Source organism: Centroberyx affinis, unplaced genomic scaffold (genome assembly GCF_046629955.1).
Source record: "Centroberyx affinis isolate AG114_WGS23_722 - 3 ecotype Tasmania unplaced genomic scaffold, CSIRO-AGI_Caff_v1 ptg004204l_1, whole genome shotgun sequence".
Classification (NCBI taxonomy): Eukaryota; Metazoa; Chordata; class Actinopteri; order Beryciformes; family Berycidae; genus Centroberyx; species Centroberyx affinis.
In genome coordinates, this window is record NW_027281952.1 from 332,019 (window position 1) to 358,906 (window position 26,888).

Genomic DNA, 26,888 nt, shown 5'->3' on the forward strand with positions numbered 1-26,888 from the left:
GTAATGCTTGATTTATTCTGCTTTATCAGTCCAACTCCACCCACCGACATGGACTGTAGATCATGAAGGGTTTCGTATTCATCTTGGTAAGATCACCAGCCAATATTTTAAAGACGCAAAAGGTTCAATCCTCAAAAACAGAATTATTTTGCAACCAATAGTCTTTAAGTGACTCTATAACTACAATAATACAATAATAAAATGTCACCAATTTTGCATATAGATGATCTGGTAGACATCTTGTTTCATTTGAACAGAATTTGACATTTGACATTTTTTTTACATCTAATTTTACATGATAAAAAGGTTACACATGACAACATAGTTTATCCTAGAAAACATTCACACAGAGTAAGTCAGTAGGGTATTTATGCAATCATTAGGGTAGTTACAGTATATACAGAGTCTGAAGGCGTAGCTGTAGCATTCGTACAGCCCCTTAGGGGAGAGGGGGCCTCGCTGGCATGCGGTGACAGGGTGCTGCTGAATCACACAGCCCCACGGTACAGACTCCGCACTATCACTGAATCACATTCTGAGATCGATGGCCATAAAAGCCTTTTCTATCCCCTTCGCTCTTCATTAAGAGAGGGAAGAAGAAAGGAGGGCGATGAAAGGAGGGTTTCAAACTTGTCGGGGTTGTTGGTGCATAGCTCGGCCACTAGGGAGCACCAGGGACTGGATAAAGGACAGAGAGCTGTTTCACTTCATGTCTCTGTAGCTGTGCGTGCGGTGTGTGTGTGTGTGTGTGTGTGTGTGTGTGTGTGTGTGCGCCCGCCTACCTGCCTGTGTGTCTGTCTATTAGTCTTTTTGTCTGTCTTTGTTTGCCTCATATGTGCACACTCAGCATACAAAGCATTAGGCAGACATTAATACTGAACATCCTATTTCATTTAGTTGTATTTTATATAATAATTTAATATGTGAAGTCACTTTTTCATAATATCTTTTATATTCATTACGCACATCTATTGGGAGTCTACCCACATACAAGCCATACGGCTGTGTGCTGATCAGCTGCTCGCTCTCTGCTGCTTTACATTGCAAATAAACCCATGTTTACATTTGCTCCTCACTGACAATGGTCACTACGGGTTACCTGGACTCACAACACAGGTAACCAATCAAAACGCAGAGGGGGAGGAGCTTTCCGGAAAAGGGGGAAGCAAGGACAGACAAGGTTTGAAGGGAAGGGAAAAAAAAATCGGCAGGCTCTGCACTGATCTAAAGTCTGTCAGGCATTTTCATGGTCACTGGGAATTCAAAAAGGGAAACTGATCCTAGGTCTGTACCCAGATGCAGCTTTTCTTTGTTTGCCAAAAGGGATGAGAACAACTTCCTGTTCTCTTTTGGATGTTCCAGCCAGCTGCTGCTCTGACAGATTCAGACACAAACTATAAACAGAAGGTAAGCCCACTGCTTCTATTCTATATAATAGGTTTTCTACACTACATAATGGAAAATACGTATTACGACAACAGAAAATGCTGTTCGTTCTTCAGGTGATGGTATGTTGCAGGCATGTGCTGAAGGGAAAGTGAAAGTATTTTTCAGTGTGTGTGTGTGTGTGTGGGAGTTTCTGAGCATGGCCGTTCGAGGCACCAGGCCTACATACACACCCTGCCAAGAGACGTCGACTGAAAAAGTAGTTGCATATGAGCTACTTTAAATCAGGGCAAAAGTATACACACACACACACACACACACACACATACACGCATCAAGAAGGGCGTTAGAACAGAGAGTGTTGTGACCACCTCCACCAAGCCTTGATTCCCAATCTCCTCCCCTCCACACACCATATTTCACTGTGTTCGTTTAGCGAGGCCTGGTTACCCCAAGCAACAAGAGGGGCTTATCAGCTGCTCCTTCTCCTGCCATACTGTTATCAGCCTGGCCTAGTTCACACACACACACTCACTCTGTCTCTCTCTCTCTCTCTCAAACACACACACACACAGACTTGGGAATGAATGTTATGGGGGCTTATCAGTGTCCTTAGGGGGCTGGCAGCCACTTCACAGACTCAGATCCCAGTGCTGAGGCCACAGAGGCAAACCTATGTGACCAGGGAACTGATGAACAAAGGCTCTATACTGTTAGAGCCTCCTCTATAAGAGCAGCAGACTGCGGGGCACTCTAACAATGAACATATGCAGACGGCACAATGGCAGTCAACAGCGATCACCAGTCAACAAACGCAACTAGACCCACGTTCTGATTAATCAGCAGATCGGTTCACTGTCATAATACTATTCACTTTTATGAAAGAGAGAATGCAAGCTGCTTTCATCATCGGTTGGATACCAAGTAATGTTTTGCATTCCATCTGCCACTATATGCATGGCAGCTTACCATCCATGCAAGGCCTGATTTTTCAGTTTAGTAAGTGATAAGTATTAGGTTATTGTTCCTGTGCAAACTTGCCTAGAAAATACCTTGGATAAAAAGAAAAAAAAAAGAAAATTAACCATAGTACCAAAATGCTGAGAATTAGTGTTGGTTTGGTGTCGGATCATCTTGCTACTAAAAGATCTGTGATTTGCTTTAAAAAATTCCCTCTGTTGTTATAACACTGAGGGAAAAGTATCAGGCTTCACACGCTGCATGTAACCCTTTTATTTCAAAAAGAGGATCCGTTCTCCTCCCCGACTTGAAACATATGACGCCGCTTTGAGGAGTATAGGCTGTAGCCTCCGTTTCACTTACAGCACGTCCCGTGTCCCGCCTAAATCGTTGAGCACCGACGACTGCAAAACATCAGAGGAAGCTGGAGAAAATGAGAAGGCCATTTGCTGGCAGAGATGTTGGCAGCGGTTTGGCAGTGGAACTCAGGAAGCGGTGCCTCCTAACTGAGCTGTGCTTCCTGTGTGATAACGGACCCAAACATGTTGTGCCTCTATCGCGCGCGCACACAAAGACAAAGACACACACTCACATAGCTCTCTCTGTCAGCTGAAACATACACATAAAAACATAGGAGCTGTGAGCTGTACTAAGATTGGTTTAACTGAACTGAAGATCAATGGGGTTGAAATCAAAGTGCTCAGTGATTAGAATGACTTCCTAGTGAGGTTTATTCACAGTAAGAGATCTATTGTACACAAAACTTATATATTGGTGTGATCTTCATCAACTAAAGGTATAGGTACAGGTATGCCCTCAACTGAAATTTGACACTTGTGAGAGAGAGAGGAGACTGTATTCAATCGGTGGTTAACTTGAAATACTTTGACATGGAGGAGAGAGGAGCAGGGGATCGAGGGAGGGATATACGAGGAAAGACGGCTGAGAACGACGGGGATTAGAGAGAAGGAACAGTGATGTGAAGGGCAGGGGACGCGGGGAGAGGGCGGAGGGACAAAGCACAGGGTGTGTTAAACATGAAAAAAAAAAAACAAGGGAGGCGGAAAAGAGGAGAGAATGGAGGAGTAGAGGAGAGAAATTAGTCTCCCGGTCTGGTTTTGCAGTTGTGAATTTGCCACTTACAGAACGCGTGCGCTGAAACGGCCCCGAAACCGTGAGTGCCGAGCGAAGACATGCTGATGTTTCAAGAGAGACGCCAGCTGCCTCCCCCTCACCCTCCCGCACGTACTACACACACACACACACACACACACACACACACACACACACACACACACACACACTCTCACAAGCACAGGCGCACATTGCGATGCAGAAGCTTCCTTCCTGTTGCTGGTTTGGCCTCTTTCAGAAGCGAGATAAGAGCAAAAGAATGAGATATATTAAAGGGGCGAGCGGAGATGTAAAACTGTGATGTTTTTTCTCTCCGTGTTTTAGATCAGACTCTGACCACATTTTCTTTCTTTGGAGATTTTATTAAAAAAAAAAAAAAGCCTAGCTGTTTACCACCTGCCACTCACAGCAGGTGTGTTATTCTCTCTCTCTCTGTGCTACTCTTTGTTTTTTGTCTCTGACAGCTCTCCAACTCCCCCCCCCACACCCCACACCCCACACCCCACACCCCCACCCCGTTCTCTCTGTTCTCCTCTGGCAGGTTCGGTCAGACCACAGGACGGTTTAGCAGCCCCCACTTCCTCATCAAGAGGAGACGCAGAGCGAGTTTCCTGTGACGCCCGTGTCTCTGGTCAATTACTATACTCACGGTGCTTTTTCTGACGTTGACTCACACTGGATGGAAAGAGAGCTGGCCTCTACACGTCCTGGAGGACTCTCTCGTCTGACGCGCCGGGGACATTCAGACCGGCAGTAGGCCACTGTTCATCAGGAGGTTCACTCCAGCTGGATCTGTCTGGACCACAAAAACACAGCAGATCCGAACGGTGGAGTCGTTAACAGTCTTCGGGGGAAAGCTGAGATGCTGTTGTCATAGAGTTACTGTCGTGTGTGTGTTCGGGAAAATTCAACCATGCTGCAGCAGACAGAGCTCATCTTCGATTTTGCCAGTGACCGTGTTAACAACATGTCACAGGTTAGTAAATGTTGGCATGTGTGTCTGGGTGAGTGTGTGTGTGTGTGTGTGTGTTGATTCATCTCTCCCTCTGTTTTGTAGCTGGAGGGACACTCAATTTACCCTGCAGTGATTGTGGAGCAGGTCCCTGATACACACCTGTTCTCATACTCCGGTCTGGCATGTGAGCAGTCCCAGATAGAGGATCACCATCAACTGCTGAAAGGTCAGTATACACACACACACACACACACACACACACACACATCATCTTTTCTTTGCCTGTCACATTTGACTATTGAAGTTCACCTGCCATCTGGCAGTCTATGCTAAATGCTATTCAACAGTGTTACCTTTGTTTTATGAGGTAAGTTTTTTTCAGGTCTGACAAATTAAACTCCTAAGAAGAGCAGTGCAGAGGGGGGGGGGGGGTTGCACATGCGCAGTAGCAGCCGTCGCACATGGACCACCCCCTACAAAAATTCAGGAAGTGAAACAAAACATTCCTAGCTTGCCTGGAAAAGTTAGCAAATGAATGATATTAGAATGTAGATGTAGGTAAATTTGTCTACAGCGCACGTGCTATGTCTTGTTCCTCACCAGTGCAGGGGATTAAAAGTAAGTTATATTGTTGTGACGAGTCGTTTTTCGTCAGCTTTTTGGGTGGAGAGAGCAGCTAAAGTTGTGCACGGCGAGGCTCTGCTAGCTAACGGTTGCTGTCGCAAGCAACACTCAGTCAGATATGGAGCATTTACATCATAAAAATAACTACAGCTGTCTCAGGACACGAACTGTACCTTCTGTATCTCTTTAAGTATTGCCATTTGTTTTGACAGGTCGCTGGCATAAAGTTTTTCAGCCCAAGATAAACAGCTGTTCAGTAGCTAGCAGATGTTTTCTAGCTCAGTGGTTGCCAACTTTTTAGGGGAGCCACTGTTCTAGCTGACCAGCTTTAGCTAACGTTAGCTACCTGTAGCTTTGGAGCGAAGGAGCAAATTAGGTCGCTGCTGGATCTTCAGTGAATGAAGCTAGCTAACTAACAGTACATAACTTCGTCTGCTGTATCAGTTGTCAGTGTGTGGGTCATAAAAGTCATGCTTCACCCCCAATACCCATCACATTTTCCCTCCTGCTAAACTCCACCCTCCTCCACCTGCTCATCTGTGTTTTTCTCTGTTCCTCTCTTCTCTCTGGTCTATAGTGGAGGCATGTGAAAGTGGAGAGGAGGAGACCTTGGAAACACTTGTTGCTGCTGACTCGCTTCTCAACATGGACTCCCCTGACACCCTCTCCCTGGAACAACAACACTACTGTAAGACACAAACACACACCACAGCACCCAAGTTACACTACTCACTCATACGTTTAAAACACCCTGCTAAGACCTCACCTCTTACGCTTTTTATATAGGACATGTTTGACTTTGAGGTGTTATTTTTAAACATGATGTTCACAGTTCTGTTCTCTCTAATTAAATCTGTTTGTGCCCCCCTCCAGCCCAGATGTTTTTACCGTCACTGGGTGATGTCATCACTACTCCTGTTACCCAGGTGACTGTGTCAGCAGAGGGGATTGTGGGAGCTGTTGACCAGCCCCAGTGGCACACGTTGCATACAAGGAAGCCTGTGGCACACCATCAAACCAAAAAGAGAGGTCAGTCACTTTCTTGTTTATCAGCATCTTTGCAAGCAATATATGGCATATATGATTATGAACAGTTGTGCACTTCACTGTGAACCTATTAATATATTTAAATGAGATGCTTGTTCTCCATAAACTCAGGGAGAAAACCTCGACATCGGAGGGCAGAGTCTCCCACACCAGACATCATAGTGAAGAAGGACAAATACAACAAAGGTACAGTCCCCCATGTATGTTTGCAAGAAAGCAACATGCCACAATTAGGTAGATAGATAAATAGATACATACATACATACATACATACATACATACATACATACATACATACATACATGCATACATACATACATACATACATACATACATACATACATACATGCATACATACATGCATACTTTTTAATTCTCGGGAGGAAATTAGGGTGACAACAGGAGCTGCTGTCACTCTTGCGGCATAATTTTTTTACAAAACTCGTTTCACCTGTGTTGTTTCTCTTTGGGGGTTTTTTCGCTTTCTGTCATGTTTCCTCTTTTTGTGTTTCAGGAGGGAACACACTGTATCTGTGGCAGTTCCTGATGGAGCTGCTGCAGGACCGGCAGGTCTGCCCCCGCTACATCAAATGGACCAATCCCCATGCAGGGATCTTCAAGTTGGTCAACTCCAAGGCAGTGGCCAGACTCTGGGGCAAACACAAGAACAAGCCAGACATGAATTATGAGACCATGGGCAGAGCACTCAGGTACACTACTTAAAAGGGGGACTAGGACTACACAAACATGTTAGTGTTATCATAACATGCTTCATGCTTGATACATTTCAATATAGTATCTCTACTTTCTCTTCCTCTTTTCATAAGGCTAGGGGTAATTCTCTGGGTTTTCAGGAAAATGGACCAGATGGTTCAGTGTTTCTGTTCCTGTTAAATTCTGACTCACATGTGTAGATGTTCGGTTTATGTTTGTTAATGCTGCGCCTCTGTGTTCATGTAGGTACTACTACCAGAGAGGCATATTGAACAAGGTTGAAGGCCAGCGGCTGGTCTACCAGTTCACCTCGCTGCCCAAAGACATGATCTACATCACAGATGGAGATGGCATCAAAGAGGAAAATGACGATGATGACAATAGTGGTGACGATGAAGGTGTGAGCGACGACCCTGAGGACAGCACTTTATCCTCCAGTGACCAATCGGTGGACGAAGCAGATTCCCACCTGACAGAAAAGAAGAAGCGCTCGGGCGGCTCTGTCCGGGCCCTAGGTAACCAGCGGACCAGGCCGGCTCCCCGGCCCTCAGCCCAGCGCGGCACCGTCCTTCGGCCCGCGGGGACCAGCCTGATCCAGCAGCAGCACTTGCCTATCGTGTCCGCCGAGATGCTACGGACCCTCCAGAACCTCCAGAGGGTCCAGTCGCTGCAGCCGGCGGGTCACGCCTCGGTCTTCAAAACGGCTCAGCTGCTGGGGAGTCTGTGCGAGCGACAGGCCGCCGCTGAGGTGGCTGTGGACTGCAAGGGCGGGGCGGAGAGGCCTGATGCTCCCGCCACCACAGACGAGAAGCCACACTCAGGACAGACCACTTCACAAGTGGTGACTCTGCAGCTGGCGCCCCTCACCAGCTCTGACCAATAGAACAGACACCCCACCCCCCACCCACTCCCCAGACTCAGGACCAATAACAGAGCTGCACCTTGCTGTCGTGACAACTTCTGCAGACCAGGACTCATATGTCTGAAGTGTTTGAGAGTAGGAATACTGATCTAGGATTGTTTTTCTCCTCTTTTACATTACATTAAATGAGATGGTTATGGGAACCTTATTAATAATCCTAGATCTGTGCTTCCTCTCTGAGGTCTGAGTTTTGACCTTCAGATTGACAGGAACCAAAAGCTCTCATGGCATTCAGCAGTTTGCCCTCGAACTACAACATAACAGCCTTCGACCATTATCTCAACCTTTCCTCAGTCTCCGAATCTATTGCTGTTGTTTGCCCTCCTAACACCAAAGACAGAAATGCACTGGAATCTACGGCCACTCTGCAGAGACTCAATACACTTTCTGCTTGCACTTCAGCTCCACTGTAATGGAGCTAATTCTCCGATCAGTACACTGTTCTCTCTGTCTCTGCCCTTTCTCTCGCTCTCTTGCCGTTTCCCTCACTTTCTTTCTCGTCGTCTTTCTCTGTGTGTGTTTTTTACTCTCGTGCTCTGACTCATTCCTCTGCCTTGAAAATGGCTTTGCACTATTGTTTACCCCTGCTGTATGTTCCCTCCCTAAGTGCCTCAAGATCTCAGTCCACCCTGGCCCCGCTTCCACTGTTTCTAGTAATCATAAGGTTATTGAGGGAATACATTCCATATTCTGATTTTTATGATTAATGAGTTGTGTTCATATTGTGAGTTGGTGAAAACAAGGGATCACTGTCATTTATAGAATAGTAATTGAGCACTGTTGCTGTTTATATTTAATGTATTTAGAGTGGACACAGATTCATCCTTAGTTGACAATCAAGTTTGAAACAGTCTCCCCGCCTTTCATTTAGTTACAGTGCCTCTTCTTGGAGACTGCTAGTATTTAGCCTTTCTGAAACGCACACACTCTGCTCAGTTATAACGGTTATCGATGCTTATCTGGACCTCTAATGCCTTGATATGTTTATGTATTGTGTATTATATATGTCTGTGAACATGCTTGACTTTGTGCCTTGTTGCCATTTTCTCCCTCAGGTTCGTAAAACTTTATTTTGCTGCACAAACTGTATACTCCCCCTTGCACTCAAATACTCTTATGCAAGGAGTAAAATGGCTGGCCCTATAATGAAATGATGTTAAGTTCTGTGTTTTCTATTCAGGTGATCTTTGATGCTTAGAAGTGTGCCTTGCCCCCCCAGGGAACCCTATGCAAAACTATTTTTTCCACTTTATTTTTTAATAAACCATTTATTAGGAGTCCCCTTGCTTTGCTTTATCAGGTCTCTTGATACTGTATGCTATATTGATATGGATATGTAATCTTGTAGCAGAGAGAGCTGGAGTTTCTGTTATCGTTTTATTTGGTGTATTTGGTGTCATGCAGTCCAGAGGTTGTGGAATGGAAAACGGTCAATTATTATATTCATGAAATAAACTTTTAATTTTGTCAACTTCTGGGTGAAATGGGACTCATTCATGTTTCACATTCACTTTATCAGTGTGCAATGGCTGTCATTCCTACTGAGGCTGACAGTGATTAATAACCTTTGGAGAATAAATATTTCAGGAAAGGCAGCTGTTTGGGACAAATGTATTTTAAGAAATGATAGAAGAAATGTGGTGTCTCATGTATTCCTCCTGAAGGGTTAATTAGACAGGTACCACTGCATGACTCCTCCAGGCCATTAGGTGGCGCAGCAGTGGGAGGAGTGTGCAGTGTGTTGTTGACAGGCCCAGACTGTAGCTGTGGCTACTATCACGTTTCCCTCAGTCTCCTCATCTAGAACTTTCCTGCTACCCCAGGCTCACTGAACATCCCCGATAAACCCATGGCTACCGAACGGCAAGTTCAACAACATACATTAACTATATTTTCACGAATTTGATTCAATTCAACGGGTTAACGGTGGCTCTCTTTCCTTTCGTTTTAGCAGTTTCCCCGATAGCTTCATTGACGAAGATCCACAGAAAGCTCTCGAGGTAAACATTCGCTAATCTAACCGTACGTTTGCTAACGTTAACGAGTTAGCCAAATATCCGGTGGCTATTTTGAGATATCACATTAATAAACATCATCTAATCAACGGCTTCAGGAAGTAATTTGTGTGTGGCGTCAACGTGGGTAATGTTACTGACGTTAGCCCTGATTTTGACACTGTGCCTAGCTAGCAAAGTTAGCTAAACTAGCTGGCTAGCATCACTTTTCAAGTCGAGCAGGGTATCATAACAGTAACGTTAACATTACTGAATGAACTAGTGAGTTACTTTGTTGTAACATACTTCACTTGAAGTGAACAATACAATATTATTCCTCCTGTAGGTTTTAATGCTGGATAGTGTAGCCAGTTAGTTTTTTTAGCATGGGCACTTGCCACTGACATTGTCATCATCCTCATTAGATCCATATTTACTGTTGACTTGCAAACAGTTACAGTGCACTTTCCAACTAGCTATCCCTCTACTAATTGACTCTGCTTAAAATAAAGAGTAGCCTATACTATGGACACTACTATTGCAGAAAGCTAACTGTTCACTTTACTGACCACATGGGCTGGTTAATCCCACAAATATCAGCATTTTCACTGTTCATTTGCCAAATAGACTTTCTGAATATCCAAACGATGGCTAGTTACCTGCCAAAGTTGGTAGCAGAGGAGACAATCATGCCTGCCACAGTACCAGCATTTAGCCAGTGCTAATTTCCCAACCCTAACACACACTTTGCCAAATGCAAAAATGCACTTGCAATGCGATATGGTATTGTAGGCTGCCCATGTAAGGTCTGTTCTTCTAGGAGCTGAATGAGGCCTTGCAAGGAGACTCTGACAACGCGGAGTGGTTTTGCCAGCGCGCCTATGCCCACATACTCCTCAATAACTACAGCTGTAAGTCTACATACATACATATGTTGCACAGACATGTTCATTGAATTAAATTGTCCAAGAATGACAAAGCAATTCTCAAGATAGGATTTACTTGCAGGTACATTTCCTCCTTACAGTACAGAATGTTGTTTTTTTTAATGCTATTGTCAACTGTGTTTGGTTTTGATAACTGACCACAATACATAATTATAGTTAAGTAGTTATGCTCTCAAATATCATAACCAATGAATTAGCCTGTGTGGTCCAGACTGCACAACATAAAAGAGCTTTTCCTTTGAGAAAGCCAGAATTACAAATCTGGAACTAGCCTCTACCGACTAGATGAGATCTTGTTGACAGGACTGTTGACCTTATACTTCCACTTTCTTTAAGGGATACAGTGTGGATGAATGTATATGTGCAAGTCTCTGCTGTAACATTGTGACTTATCTCCCTCTCTTTTTAGGTGCCGTCAATGATGCCAAGAAAGCCCAGCAGCTAAAACCCAGCCTTCCTCTTGCCTTCATGCGAACAGGGTGTGTGACATGAGAAGTGTGCGTGTGTGTGTGTGTGTGTGTGTGTGTGTGTTGAATGGAAGTTGCTATCTGTGTTCCCGAGTGATTCTGTATTGTTTAGAAAAAAATGTAGTATACATTTATTTTGTAAACATGAATAGTTTAATTCCAAAATGTGAGTAAACTGACACCTACTCTTACACAATGATTTCTTGCATGAAAGTAAAGCACATTATGCCTACTACTAAATGTCTGAGTCATCCTAAGACCTTTACATACACATTTCAGGAATTTCAGGTTGCAATATGAGTTTCTTTGAATGAAAAGTTTATCCTTTTTCTCCATTCAGCTAGACAGTCCCTGTACAAGAAAATACTTGATTTAACGAGACGCATTATCATAAATTTTTTTACATCAGATGAGGTCGCCTTTACTTTTCCAAGCGGATCTGATCTCTAACTGTGTGTGGCATGCCCCCCCCCCCCCCCAAATTCCCCCTGCAGAATAGCAGAGTACCACCTGAACCAGTATGAGTCATCACACGCAGCCTTTACTCAGGGACACCAACTGGACGGTGAGTACAGCCTGTCCTGGCCTCGGGTACAAACTTTTCATCATCCCACTCCCTACCAACCGCTGTTCACTGCAGAACTCCTTCCACTCCACTCTCTCCTTTCAGTAAAAAGCTAAACCTATGTTCATTATTTTATCCGTTACCCTCCCCCCGTCTTCTAAAAGCAGAACTCCGGCTATTGTTGACCTGGACCCTATTTTCCTATCATTTTCCATCATACCGATCGAAAACATATATAATAATGAACATATATACCAGTAATAATGAATTATATAATAATACACCAAACAAAATCTTATCAATTGCTTCATCATAGAGCTGCTTACATCTTGCTTTCTTGTGGGTGGCTCATACACAATACAGTCCTACAGGGTCAATGGACACTCTAAAAATCAACCACAAAAGCATCCGAATGTCTTTTTCAGCACATTGACGCTCACTCTGTAATGAGACATGTATATATTAAATTTTTTGTTTATCTTTGAACTGATAACTTTCACTATTTATTTTGCACTACTTTACGCAGCGGAACATGTAGACAGGCAGCCGCAGCCGGCCAGCAAAGAGTAAACAAGGAAGTGCTAAAGCAATGGCCAGGGTAGAATCAGAACTGTATGAAAAGGCATGACTTTGGATCGTTTTCAGTTGCATCTTTTTACAGACATGTCTCATTACAGAATGAGCAGTCAATATGTTATCAAAGGCATGCTGTGGGTGCTTTCAGGGTAGATTTTTAGACTGTCCTTTGACCCTATAGGACTGTATTGGAGAGCTGTGCACCCAGGCAAACAAGATGTGAGTAGCTTTGTAGCGACAAGGTTTTGGTCAGAGCCGATCGGTATGATGGAAAAAGATGAGAAAAGAGGCAGAGTTCCTGTACAGTGATTTTTTCTTTTCTTTTTTTTTTTTCTTTTTGACAAATCAAAATAATGGTGTTCGCATGCTTTTGCAATTTAAGTAAAAGTTGTAAAATAATCCACAGTAATTTATTCAACATATTTCACTTACCTAGTAGCTTTGGATACCAATGTCTTTCCACTAGTTTAAAAAACCTGTTCTAATCAGCTCCATTGGCCCTCTCTAGCTGCTTTAGTGCTTCACTGACACCTCACCTGCGCTCAACCTGACCTCTCTGAATTCCCTAAATGAGCAGCTTTTCAGATGTTTTCCATACCTGGTCAGGTGTTGTTACTCTGTAAGGAAGGAGTAATAACATCTGCATCTCTGTTCTTTTTTGTGGTTTCCACAGGTTCTGACAAATCTTTTGAGATCTGGATCAAGCGCTGTGAGGAGATGATGGGGAGTAAGTAGCTAACTGAAACTTCTATCAAGCCGGTATTTGCATTAGCATTAGACCAGTATATCAGGTTGATGATATATATATATTAAAGTGATATTGGACAGTCAGTGTTGGCCACCAGTGATATGATGTGGTATATGTATATTCTATAATTTGATCAATACTGCAATTTTTGATTGATTCTAATGCAATGAAATTCTAGGGCAAACATTCAATACTTTTATAATTTTTTTATTGCCACAAAACATTGGCTATAGGCATTGTGAGTACAAAAATATTGTATATCAGTATCGGACTTGATAATCCATTATCTGTCAAGCCTTAATTTCTATATACCATTTTTTTTTTTCTGCTATCAAACACTGAGCTAAGTGCCACAGTCACTGATCAACCCAATCAGACAAATGAGCATGCATCCATGCGTTTGTGTGTTTGCGGTCTTGGAGGGTTTAAGCAGAGCTGCTTAGTCCAATAAAAGATGCATGCCATGTCTGGATAATGTGTGTGTGTTTGCTGGTGATGCCCGGGCCCTCTGGATCATCTCAAGTAAACAAGCGCATGAGTTTTGACAAACACGCTTCACACCCGCGTGCACACATACTCCCAGAAGCGTTATGATTCATCAGAGTTAACATTACTGATGTTTGAAAGCCCCCGATGAGACCGCCCCCCTTCGCGCGCCTGCTCGCAGACGACATGTACACACTCACACACACACACTACACACACTACACACACACAGTCATATGTGCACCAGGATGCAAATCGCAACCCCCAAAACTTGAAAGTACCCAACTTGCGCTTGCTCATGCTCACACCAGGAGTGGTCCTTGTTTCAGTTCAACGCTGGTTATCTTCACTTCTCTTTTATGTGCTGCTGGTGACAGTGTGTTACCTGGTTATCCCCGCTCCTGTCTGACGCCCCCACTCGCGTCAAAATGCGCACACACACACACACACACACAGCCTTCTTTTCCTAACAGCCCCCCCGCCTCCCCATTTCAAACGCGACCTCATTAAGACAACATTAACACGCCTCCTATCATCCCGTCTCTCTCTCTCTCTCTCTCTCTCTCTCTCTCTCTCTCTTCTTCTCTCTCTCTATCTCTCTTCTCTCTCTCTATCTCTCTTCTCTCTCTCTCTAATGAAGTCAGTGAATAATGTATGATAGCATGCTGGTAAACGGTGATCAGGCTTGCTTGGGCTCACAGGGCTTTTAATGGGCGTGGATGGACCAGTAAACAAGCTGGCTGCGAGCCTTTGGAGAGAGGCGTATGTGTGTGTCTGTCTGTCTTTCTGTGTGTGTGTGTGTATGTGTGCGTTTATTATTGATCTTTAAACAACTGCGCATTTGCGTGAAAGTTGTGTATTTACAGCTATTTAATCATCTCATTTCAAAAAGAAGAGCCAGGTTTAACCCGGTCTAAATGAGGTGTTTTGTCACCCTCCCCACCCCCCAACCCCCACATCACAAATCTTTCTTCTTCTCTCTCCAGAGGAGGATCAGAACGGCAGCAACAACAGGGTGAGTTTCTCTGCCTGGCCACCTGGGGGCACTGTTGTTCTCAGCATCTGTAGCTGGCGTCAGCCTTGTGTATGTATGCTACCGCTCCGGAGAAGGAGCCCTTACTAAGCTTCTTTGTGTGTTTTTTTTCCCCCTCTTTGTTTTTCTCACTTGTCTTCTCTGTGCGCTGCTTGTGTTCCCTCCTCCCATCATCCCTCTGCCCATCACCACGTCTTCCTCTCTAATTGTCGCCGCGTCTCGGGGGCTGAATGACCCAGCAGACACCGGCGGCTCCACCTGTGAAGTAAGTGCACACATGAACATTAATAGACACCTTATTACCTTGAGATCCCTAGTTTGTGTGTGTGAACAGGTTCAAATTCATGTGATCATACCAGCTGAATGTTTTAACTAAGCCTCGGTGCTCAGAAGCAGCCTCATTCTATTTCTATGAAATTGATGAAAGTATAACTGAGCAAATGAAATGTACATACATAGAACATACATATGAGCGTAAAGGCTATGAGCATTCGACTAATTTACTTTGTATTTAAGTTTCTGGGATGCATAAGTATCACTATAAATATATATATATGCGCCACTGTAGCAGATGGGCAGTCATGGTGGAATAGGCCTTCTCATGTGACTGTCTTTGTCATTAGTCAGCTATTATTCAAACTGCTTAATCAGTTCTGTGTGTGTGTGTGTGTGTGTGTGTGCGTGTGTGTTTCTGCAGACATGACTGGTACCAAACAGAATCTCAAGTCATTGTCACAATCATGGCAAAAAACGTACCCAAGGACGGGGTGTGTGTCAACTTCATGGAGAGAGAGGTATGAACACACACTTAAAAGTACAGTATCGAAGAACTTGGGCTTTGTGTGAGATGGAAATAAGGGAGTGGGTGTTTTCTGTAAGTGTGTGTGAAAGAGAGATGGGATAGCTCTTGGGTGTTTCCTCAGGGGGAACCATTAGATGGGTCTCATATACACACACACACACATACACCCACATACACTCCCCACGGACCCAACTATGCCTCCAGTGATGCCTTGTTAACATTGCCCCCAAAGTACAGATCTAAGAACAATTTACCCTCCCCTGATTCTCCAACCTCCTAATTGTCTGTAGATAGAAAGCATAACTGATCTAGGATCAGCTGCGGAGCCCTCCAGGGAGAAAACCCTTTCCCTCTCTCCGTCTCTCTTTCCACTTCTCTTTCCCTCTCTCAGAGGGGTAACTGGAGGGCACCCCAGGGAACGGCTTTGTCTTTCCTAATAGAATAACAAACTGAGTTTACCCCCATTTCAAAAGAACTGGTTCACTCGCTCAAAATCACACTTAGTCAGGTTGTTATGCTCCCTTTGAAAGCAGCGGTGTGAAGTACAGATAAGTTCATATATCTTTTACTAGGTCTGTATATATAAGAGAAATTAAAGATGAAAGGCAGTGGTTCCAATTATTTTCCCCGGTGACTGAGTATGCAGCAGTTGTATACTTACAGTCATCGCATGAATTCAATTGGAAATGAATATTAAAGGTTTGGTACTTTTTTTTTTTTCTTGCAATTGCCTTAAACTTTGCCTAACTTTCTGAATCCCCGGTAATCAGGAGTTCAGGAGCTCAGTTCTCCACAAAATCTGAAAAATCCCCTTTTGGTGGATTGGTAGGCGACGCGTGATAAATGTCACTAGAAATCGTCTCCGAGAATACACTATTAGCGCAATGATATCATATAGGAAAGTACCCAGGTGGGTTACTCTTAAAGTCTGGCATCTAGCGCTTTCCTGTCCGAGGGCAGCGTCTGACAAGTGAAGAGTTTATAAGGAGTGTGAGGAATTGGGCCACAGCCGAGGCCACGTCCCTCAGTACACCCTCCGCCCCACCCCACCCCACCCACCCTCACCCAATCCCAGTGAGTGACAGGCTGTTAGGAGCTGTCTGACCCCTCCCTCATCACTGGTCACTCTCTGGCTGAAGGGGACAGCGCCAGGAATCTCCTCGCCGTCACACCAGCCAGATGATTATTCACATGGACACGCCAACACCTTCAGCACCCCCCCCCTATTCTTCTTCGTCTTTTATGTCCTGTGTTAGAAGCACTGCACTGTTCCCATATTTGTGTGTGCTTCCTTAGTGTTGACCTGTATGGAACCCATAGGATGTCAATGAAGCCATGTAGGAATGTGTCTATCTGGGGTATCGTCTAACGTCCGCTGTCTGTCTTCTGTCTCCAGCTGTCCGCCACAGTGCAGCTGGCGTCGCTGGAGGACTACTGCCTCAACCTCCACCTCCTCTACTCCATCGTCCCTCAACAGAGCACCTTCAAGGTCCTCGCCACCAAGGTACCACACACACCCCAGACAATCAGTCGACCTATCAGTCAGTCAGTCACCTTTTTTTGGAGGATCAACACAAGACAAAAACAGCTGATTAATGTGATCTATGGAGCCACAGGGACCATTGAGCAAAATGACTTTAAAAAAAAAAGGTGATATAATGACTGCAAACTAGGCAGATAATTTAACTAGTAGCATACAATTGTTTATATGTCAAATATATGGACACATTTTGAACACTATATACAGGTTTCCCACTGGTCATGGGAATTTCTGGAATATCATGGAATTTATAGAGGTGTGTGGACGGGGAACATTAGAGAATTTGACGAATTCTCTAGGGAATATTACAAATGGGTCATTTTACAGAATGTATTGTATAACTTGTTTCACACATATATTAGATAGTGGTTTTCAGATGTTTTTTCTCCACAGCAAGTCCAACTGTAGCAGAAAGCAGACTGTTTACCACTTTACAACTTTTATGAGCCGAAAAACATTAACAAACCAAGAAGGAATAACATTTTTAGGTCACAGAAGCACTCCAAATAAGTTATGGAACAAGTTATGGAAAAGTCAGAATTTTACATCTGGGCCACAGAGGGAAACCTGTATGTAGCGTTGCTGGTCTAGTAGTTAGTCTCCACATTAAAGAAGCAGACTGTAAAGCAAGCCATGAACCATTTTTGTCACTGTAAATAAAATGTGGCAGTAACGTTAATCATCACAGTATAGAAATGCAGGTACCAGTGCTGTTGATGCTTCAGATGACATATCAGTTACTCATTGCATTTGGGCTTTTATTGTCTTTTATAGATGAACATTAGTAGTTTGCTAACTCTGTTTTTTGTTTTAAAAGAAGAATGTGTCAAATGTCAGATTACAGTAAGGAAAGGGAAAAAAGAAAACCTTGGAGATTTTTAGCAGGACACTGACTGCGTTCAGGTTACCACACTGAGATTAAGATCTTAATCTCTTCAATAGTGTAAAGCAGTATAAAGTAGGCTGTCACTAACTGTAATTCCTTAATGCTGTTAAAGCTTACTGTAGCTGGAGTAGAAATGGGAAAATCCAGTCTGACTCTATACAGTGCGGCTCCTGTGGAGACGCTCGCCCGGTTCATCTCTGGAGCTAACGGGAGATTCACACACATGCACAAATCCTCACTCCTACACACACAGCACACACACACACACACACACACACACATGTATTAGGGCCGTTCCCACTGAGAGTTCCTCAGTACTGTTTAAGGTGATTATGGGTCTAATGAGTAGGAAGGGAACTTTTTAGTATAGACTAATTAGTGTGTATTATAGAGGATGTGGGCTAATGAGTGTGTTGGCTGAGTGTGTGCTGGCTCAGGGTTTAGACCACTGTCAGGTCCTAGGACTGTGGCTGTGGAGGGAGACAGAGACTGGTGGAATTTGGCAGGAGAGAGGCGAACATTTTTTTGTTATTTTTTTATTTATTTTGTTTTTTTGGTTGGTGGTTTGTTTTTTCATCTTTAAGGGAACTTGACAAGGAGAGCTGGATATTGATTTTTTGGGTACCGATCTGCTACTAATCACCAACAGTGTTAGAATGTTCAGTTCAAACTTTCTACACTTAAATCTTCAGTAAATAAATATTTCATTAGACAAATCTGCTTTCTTTTCACAGCCAGTCACGATCAGTGTTGTTGCATTCAGCTTTAGGATGAGGTTATACTTAATAACAGAAGACTGCAGCTAAGTGAAATGCAAGCAGGGTAATGCAATATTCAAAGAATCCAACTCAGACACAGTCGGCAGCGGCCATGTGACTGTTCCTGCCGCTGTTGGGATGTGAAGATGGAATGACTCGCTGTCTTGTTACTACAAGCTGGCTCCAGATGGTACCAACGTTCTTAGCTAACCCCTATTTGGATAACAAGCTTAGTCTCATGTAGCCAGACACTTTCCCCACACCGTTTCCCTTCACTTTAACTCAGCGTTAACTAAGAAAGTGCTAGCAGATGCAACACGATCGTTGTATTTTAAGCTTCCTTAGCCCCTGCTACTGACACTAGCCTCCTCTTCTCTCTCCCTTGGGATCCTGTTTACCCCTGGCAGCTATTGCTGTGAAGGTGGTGGATGACCTTTCCGGTGCTATTGGATCCAGGAACGTCTCCCCAAGCATCCTAAGCTACATCCCAGTACAGCTTACAAAGACAGATCAATTCATTAGCTGGTAAACTAGTCACTACCACATTAACTACATGTTACACAGCGGTGGTAAACGGGTAATAAATAATTTCCTGAGGACAGAGGCAAATGGCTGACTTTAAGGAAAACTAAATGGTTGAAGTGCTTTCATTTACACAAGCTGTGAAAGGTGGTAAATCTGTGATCATGTAAAAGGTACAGTACATGATCACAGATGCAGTCGCATATGGCACCCGGGTTGCAAAAAAAAGAAGTTGGGACAGTGGATGTGGTGCATTATGTAGCCTGCCGTCTGTATTGTAGAAGTCATGTTCACCGGCCACATGTGCTGGGTAGAGTAGAGGTTGACCTGCACAGAGAAACTGGCTGTTTCTGTTCACATCAGCAGTTTAGAAGCAGAAACCTGCCAGCCTCTCCATCTAAAGCCTCCACGTTCCACAGCAAGAAAAAAAAGTAATGCCCCCCCCCCCCTTTTCTACACACACACAAACAAACAGTGGTCATTTACACACACATACACACTCGCTCACTTTTCCATGGCAACAGCGGACACTGCATACCAGAGGTGCACGTGGGTTGCAGCTTAAACAAGGCTCAGTCTTGGAGAGACCGGGGGTGGAGACGGCCTGAGATGGACACAGACTTTCTCTCTCTCTCTCTCTCTCTCTCTTATATGTCTCTCACTGCTTCTCCTGTATGTCTTTCTCTCTGTTGTTTACTGTTATCTCTCTCTCTCTAGCTGCCTCTTCTTCCTCAGTTACCTGCTTTGTCTTTTCTGCTTTCTCAATCGCTCTCTTGCTCCCCCCCCCCCCCCCTCTGTGTCTCTCTCTTATACACACACACACACACATACACCTACCTCTAGGAAAACACACACACACACTCCCACAAGAGCTCAGTCATTTAAGAAAGAGAGAGAGGGCTGGAGAGGAGAGCTCAAGCCCTCCTCCTCCTCTCCCACAAAGCCCTGACTGTTCCCTGGTCCACTGGGCTCCATGGGTACACATGGCCCTTAGACACACACACACACACACACACACACCACCGAGCTCAAGACACCGTAAAAGCTTGTGTCTCCTGTTAAACTCTACAGGTGAACGCGTACGTGAAAGACCCAGGCAAACCGAGCGGTTTTCTCGCCGCTTGTCTGATTTCTTGATTTGTTTTTTGGGAGCCGTTTGATTTTGCTGAAGCCAACGAGCCGCTGTGGGGGGGGGGGACATCCAAATGAACAACGGCATCAGCAAATCAAGTTTCTCCAGATTGGCATGCATCCCTAATGAGCGTTTAAAAAAAAAAAAAAAAAACACGCAGTGCCCTCGGAGCTGTTGATTCCCCACCAATGTCGGTCTGTCTGTCTCTGTAATAGGCTGCCCTGCACTCCTCGCTCCACAATGTTTACGCTTCATCTCCTCGCTGTCTTTAAAGACAACTTAGCAGGGGGAGACTAAGCCGGGCATGGCCGTGCACACGCACCAGCACACACACACACACACACACAGTGGCTGAACACTATAATCTTTCGACACACTTGTGCCATTTACACATAGTATTTGCAGTGTGTGTGTGTGTGTCCTCCCTAGCACATTATCGTCAGTGCGACCTCCTCCTGTCCTCCGCCACGACAGACATTCCAACCCCAGGGGTCACCGCGACAACGGGGAGCCAATTACACACCAGTGTGTTTGATCAGAACAGACGGGTAGACGCACACACGTACACACGCGCGCCAACACACACTCACGCGCGCGCACACAATCTTGAATACACATTCGCTCGTTCATTCGGTTCCAAACTCATCTCCTTTCGGCAAATAACTAAAGTGGCGTCTCCCCTCTTTAATTTGCATGCCTGTCAACGTCTGAGAATGTTTATATTTATTTCATTTATGCGTCTGTTTAGCCGAGTTTGTTTTGAAATCTGCGGGGATCTGGAAAAAGAGGGAGAAGAACGCTGGGCGAGGAGTGGCGGCGGGGTGGAGGGGGGTGGTGGCTACAAACACGTGTGACAAGCGACACGGGACCCCAGTCCCCCTCTCTAAATAGCGTGCGTGTGTGTGTGCGTGTGTAGTGCAGTATTGTATAGTCCAGCCCCTGGGGTCCTGTGGGTGGTGGCCCCTGTATGTGGCTCTGCTGTCACATCCCTTTACGACCCGTCGCCTCGCCTGTCACACACACAGAAACACACACAGAGACACACACACACTGGGTGCCCAGCCTGCCACGTCCCTTAAAAGCTGGGAGACACAGATGTGGCAGCAGATTAATGTTGTATGGCCCGGGAGCATGCATATAGGCACACACGCACCCCCCCCCCCCCCCCCCCACACACACACACACACACACACACAGAGCATGGGCACGAGGTCTGCACCAGTTATCACTACATAAACACATTCACAAGGCGCAGCACCAAAAACAAAGACACACGGTCTGAAATTAACACCCGCCAAGCGCCAAATGCCAGTACAATTTGGCGGATAAATCGGTAAGGGTCACCTGCCACACTGGCTGTTCACAGACAGTAACATTTGAATGCCTCCGTTATATAGTCTTTGGTGCTTTCCTGTTCTCACATTTTGTCCCTGCTGGCCACCGTACACACTCTCCTGACTATGAACAAATCAAAGGACAACAATGGCTCTGTATCAAACAGGCTGTCAGTTGGCTGCTCTACACAAAGCGGTAGCATCAAACTTACGCACACATTTCGGCCAATTTCTGTGCTGGCTGGATGGATAACTGGCCTAACGTCCCTTGAGGATTAATATCAAAATGTGGAACTAAATTCTAGCTTCGACTCTATGTCTGTCTGTGTGTGTGTGTGTGTGTTTGGGCGGGATGAGGAGGTGGCGTACGCTCGGAAACATAATTTGAATTCTGCTGCACTTCGTGTTGAATTACAAACTCGATCCATTTTATAACGGCGCCTGATTCCTGTACGCCAAATAGCGTCGAAAACAGGTGCGGTGACACATTTTCTATGAAGAATATTAATTGTTTGGCCAGTAAAAAGTATTCTCGGCAGGGACGTTTGTATTTTTTAGTTTACCGGCCCTTGGCAGCTGAGCCTAAAAGTGAATTTCGGCCACGGCCACAGATGCCTCGCCGACAGAAACCGCTGACACACACCGAAGCGATCTATCACTGTGCTGCCGCTCGCACTAGCTCATCACCTCGGCGGAGAAGGTAGCAGCGATCGCGCCGTTCTTATTTCCCCCACTCAATCTGCCCTTTTTCGCTCCGTTCCTCGCCCTGTGCCAGTCCGTCTCTCTGTCTCCGTCTCTCTCGCTCTCTCTCTCTCTATCTCTGGTTCCCTCTTCTGTCCTGACACCCTCATAAATGAATCATCTCATCGCCCAACAGAGCAGAAATGTTCTTTAATTGCACCGACATAACTGGCGCTGTCTCTCTCTCTCACGCGCGCGCAAGCTCTCTCACACACACACACACACACACACACACACACACACACACACACACACACACACATATTAAACACACACCGTGCTATTGTGTGTGTGGGGGGGAGCGGGGGGGGGGGGGGGCATGGCATTGCAGCTTGCGTGTCTCGCTGGCATGTGCCCTGTCAATGCGGTTCAGCGTTAAGAGCGTGTGTCCATGTCCTCTCTCCCCTCTCGTTGTTTTCTCCCTCTCCCATGTTCTCCTGGTGTAATGATTTGGATCAGATGCCACTGTGTGGAGTTAGGATCTCCCTCCCTCCCTCCCTCTCTCACCCTCTCTCTCTCTCTTTCTCTCTCTCTATCCCTCGCTCTCTCTCTCCGTCTCTCGCACTGGCCCTCTGGCTGACAGACATCTCGTTAGTGCAGTATGTCTGTCAGTGAGGTTTGAGATTGAGCTGTGCCCCCGCATATCCCTGATGTCTCTCACACACACACACACACACACACACACACACACACACACACACACACTCTTGCAGGCTGAGCCGATGACGGCTCCGAACAGACAGCGGCTTTCTCTGGCCCCAATAATGATGTGATGTCCTGTACGTTTCAGATGTCACTCTAATGGGAGTGTTATTTTTGTCCTGTGCAACAAAGAATAGCATTTTGTTAAACGTTGTTATGTCTCTTGTTCCCCATCTTTCTCTCCCCTCCTCCCTCCTCCTCCCTCCCCTCTATCAGGTGGAGATTAAGATGAAGAAGACAGAAGCCATCAGGTGGGAGACGCTGGAGGGAGAAGGACAGGAGTCCAACATCAAACACTTCACTCCCAGTCAGTGCACATCCTCACCGTTTATACTCCTTCCTCAACTTTCTCTTTGTCTCCCTTCTCATCTCTCTCTCTCTCTATCAGCCTCCTCTCATTTCTCTCTCTCTGTGAAGATCAATATAGGCTCCCGCGTTCATCTGTTCTGCACTAAAACGAGAGTGGGCAGTCGAGCCCCGCTTCAGTCTTTCATTAGTTTGACGGCGAAGGTAGGCAGGGAAGGGAGAAGTGTGACAGCAAAGTATGAGTCAGGATTTGAGCCCACACGTTCCCATTACTGTCGGGATTAATTACTTACGTAAGTGTGCGTTGTTTTTTTTTTGGAGGGGGTGTTGGTTTTAAAAGGTAAGTGGGCAGTCAGACCGTCAGGCAACCGGATCAACCTCTAGGATGCCACGTCGCGTGCCTTTTTGTAACTTGGGCTACAGAAACACTTGTCATGACATCTGATTCCAAAGATGTACAGATTTTTATGAGATTACATCGCTGTATATCCACACTTGGTCCTGAAATAGCGGTTTTGCATCTCCTGGTGCTGTATTTATTTACATCTGCATCTGAAGTTAGTTTTCCCGCTCTCCCACATGGGGACTGTTGAGACCGTATTGCATCCAGAAAACAGAACACAGATGACGATATGATCCTGAGCACTTCCGTATCCGGATATCGGGTCCAATAGCAACATGAGCAAATTTGTTTGTGTTCAGACCTGTCACTCAATGCGTCCTGGCATGATGGGAGTATAAAAATTGCAGTATAAAACAGATGATTCTGGTCCTTAGTTCTGATTGGCTGAATCACATTGGAAGCCAATGTCAAATCCCTGATAAACACTCACATGTGACCGCATAAATAAATTTAAATTTTAATGTGCCAATTGCAAATCAAGTCATACCAGTACTTTTTGTGCCACTTAGTATCCAGTTTCTATATTTCTTTGCAGAAGATGAGCATTTATATATTATTGAAGTTGATTATCAGTTAAAAATAAAGGATTTATCGAATATTTGTGTGACGCGCGTCATATGACGTGCCGCGGTGCCAGTGTGTTTTGGCCTTCACACCTCTTAGCTGCTCTAAAATCACTCTAAAGCACGGCCTCTCGTGACTTGTAGCTCAATTGAAACGACAAGCGCCACCGTAGCCTTGTTAAACCCCGCTTCCCTTCCGCAACAGACCAGTACCCGTCATCGTCCCACTACACCCGCAACTGGGACAAGGTGGTGGTCGACATCAGCGAGGAGGAGAAGAAGGAGAAGCTGGAGGGAGACGCGGCGCTCAACAAGCTCTTCCAGCAGATCTACACCGACGGCTCCGACGAGGTCAAGCGAGCCATGAACAAGTCCTTTGTGAGTTTGCACTGCACATCTTCCTGGCTAAGGCTGCCATCACACTTAATCCACAGTGCATTCACTTTGCTGTGAACTGTGTAGAGCTTTACGCAAGGCTCCACCGGCTTAAATAAACTGAGATGAAACTGACAGGCGTGTTTATCGATCGCAGTACAACATACATTTTCATCTGATCTTTTCTCGATTCACGGATGAAAGGTTTTCATCATGAAAAAACCTCACACTGAGCTGCCGAAACAAGGGTAAAGCAACATTAGTTTTGATTTACGCATGCATAATTAGCACATAAGTAGAAGAACTCCAACACATGCAACATGGAATGATGCAGCGGTAATGGATTCCTCATTTGAGATTAATGAACTTCAATCAGAGAGCGACAAAGTGTGATTGAGGGGTAAGGATGCATCATCGCAACTGTATGTGTATCAGCCTGATGAATGGGGGAAATTATCGTATCGCATTACTAACAATATTATCCCATAATAGCACACTTTTGGATTTACTTTGAATGCCAGCACTAAAAAAACATTTCCAACACACAGCCTTAAACTTTGACATTGTTTTTGCATTCATGGCAAGTTGTCATCAAGTTGTCAGAGCAGAAGACTGTTAGAATAAAACGGCATATTTGGGAATCAGTGTTTTGAAAGTTTCAGTTGTGTAAATTTACCACAAAAAAAAAGAAGAAAATGAAAAATAATGAATTGACGTTATCTAAAATTGGTTACTAGTCAAAAGATCCTTCTAGTACAAGTAGTGACTGTTTTCATCAGAATGGAACTGATGATGCTGCAGTCAACATCTCACTCTTAAGTTTCTTTTGTTGTTTTTTTACATAGACGATATGTTGTGTAACTGCACTAATGAAATGAACTGTTTCACTCTGGTGACGTCTCACCCCGGGTCTCTCCTCCCTGTGCAGACGGAGTCAGGTGGTACGGTCCTGAGCACCAACTGGAAAGACGTGGGCAAGAGAAAAGTGGACGTGAGCCCGCCCGACGATGTCGAGTTGAAGAAGTACTGAACGCCTCCATCTCTCTCTCTCCCTCTCGCTCTCCCTCTCTCTCTCTCTCTCTCTCTTTGTTTTCTGACCTTATCTCCCTCCATCCTTTTCCATCTCGCCTCCAACGGAAGTCGCCCCCCCCTTTTCCCCCACAGTTGTTCTGTTGCTCCGGTGTCACTCGGCGCGACAGTCCCAACCCTCTTAGCACTAGACCAAACCACATGACCAGAGGGCGTCAAGTCATTTGAATCATCTGTTGAACGGATTGGTTGATATCACCCGATCGTTAAGGGGGCGATCGGTTCAAAAGGGAACGAAGGTCTGAGCTGAAGTCCGGCTGAGAGTCCTAAGACCTTAAGCAGACCTAAAGTGCTCCAATTCAACTTGCGGATCTGGTTTTAGATGGTCGTTCTTCTTGTTTTCTCCACCCTCTCCCTCCTCGCTTTCCCCACCGCCCAGAGCCTTTCTATTAGGGAGCCGCTTAGGACGTCCCTTTCTCACCACTTGTATAAAAATGTAAAGCTGTTCAAAATAGGAACCATATGAGATGTTTAAATGATTACTACGAATGTGTTTCTGGGCTCTCTTTTTTTTCTTTTTCTTTCTGTACACTCGATAATAAGTCGACAGCAATACACAGCGAACTGACCTGTCCGGAGTCTGTGTGACACGTCAGCCGATGGCTTAGCACCGGGCCGTTTCCCTCAGTGTGATTCAAGCTTCAATGTAAATAAAAGATTTGTTGTTTGGCTCACAAACCTTGTCTGCGTTTTTATGATTTTGTTGTTTCGAGAAACCGCTTTGGACAGGTCAAGATGGTGGAATACTCTAGGAAGGGATCCATCACATGCAAAAAAAATACCAATATATTATGATTATGTGCTGGGGGGGGGGATGGGATGTGGCATTGCTGATACCAGTCCAGTCCATTCAGATGAGTTTGACAGCTCGAGGATATGGTTTACCCATCATGGCTCGATTGGTATCAAGTCGGAGAGCCCGGAGTTGTTTGGCCAGGAGCGGAGGATCTAGGCGAAGGTAGAGAAGTGATTTACAGTGGGAGATCTGGGGAAGCGGGCTCCCCTCCTGTTCTTCAACCGCATGTGTGCCGTCGCTGTAGCTGTGAGGGGGCGTCCTGCCGAGGCACGAGAGCATTAATATGGATCAGCCTCCTAACCGCATCATCAAGCCTCTCACACCGAGTTAAGTGTTAAATTCATCACACATCGTTTCATCTCTCGTGACGATCAAACGCCC

General features: G+C 45.1%; 2 protein-coding genes across 4 annotated transcripts; both read left to right on the forward strand.

The window, feature by feature from the left end:
* The first annotated feature begins 1,229 nt into the window (after positions 1 to 1,229).
* On the forward strand, positions 1,230 to 9,192 carry LOC139664210 (ETS-related transcription factor Elf-1-like). 2 transcript variants are annotated; one of them, XM_071542959.1, is made up of 8 exons: positions 1,230 to 1,407; positions 4,022 to 4,456; positions 4,538 to 4,661; positions 5,637 to 5,747; positions 5,933 to 6,088; positions 6,218 to 6,292; positions 6,621 to 6,816; positions 7,067 to 9,192. In XM_071542959.1, exons 2-8 carry the CDS (start codon positions 4,394 to 4,396, stop codon positions 7,701 to 7,703), a joined length of 1,362 nt encoding a protein of 453 aa, XP_071399060.1. In that variant the 5' UTR covers positions 1,230 to 1,407; positions 4,022 to 4,393; the 3' UTR covers positions 7,704 to 9,192. The 2 variants fall into 2 exon arrangements, with proteins under 2 accessions (XP_071399060.1, XP_071399061.1); XM_071542960.1 differs by lacking the exons at positions 1,230 to 1,407; positions 4,022 to 4,456; positions 4,538 to 4,661 and adding an exon at positions 4,913 to 5,053.
* Positions 9,193 to 9,497: 305 nt separating this feature from the next.
* Positions 9,498 to 26,380, forward strand: sugt1 (SGT1 homolog, MIS12 kinetochore complex assembly cochaperone). 2 transcript variants are annotated; one of them, XM_071542965.1, is made up of 13 exons: positions 9,498 to 9,605; positions 9,694 to 9,742; positions 10,557 to 10,647; positions 11,093 to 11,162; positions 11,645 to 11,715; positions 12,965 to 13,018; positions 14,512 to 14,540; positions 14,801 to 14,823; positions 15,256 to 15,352; positions 16,757 to 16,864; positions 23,192 to 23,282; positions 24,453 to 24,625; positions 25,551 to 26,380. In XM_071542965.1, exons 1-13 carry the CDS (start codon positions 9,592 to 9,594, stop codon positions 25,650 to 25,652), a joined length of 972 nt encoding a protein of 323 aa, XP_071399066.1. In that variant the 5' UTR covers positions 9,498 to 9,591; the 3' UTR covers positions 25,653 to 26,380. The 2 variants fall into 2 exon arrangements, with proteins under 2 accessions (XP_071399066.1, XP_071399067.1); XM_071542966.1 differs by having other exon boundaries at positions 9,505 to 9,605; positions 9,697 to 9,742.
* Positions 26,381 to 26,888: the final 508 nt, after the last annotated feature.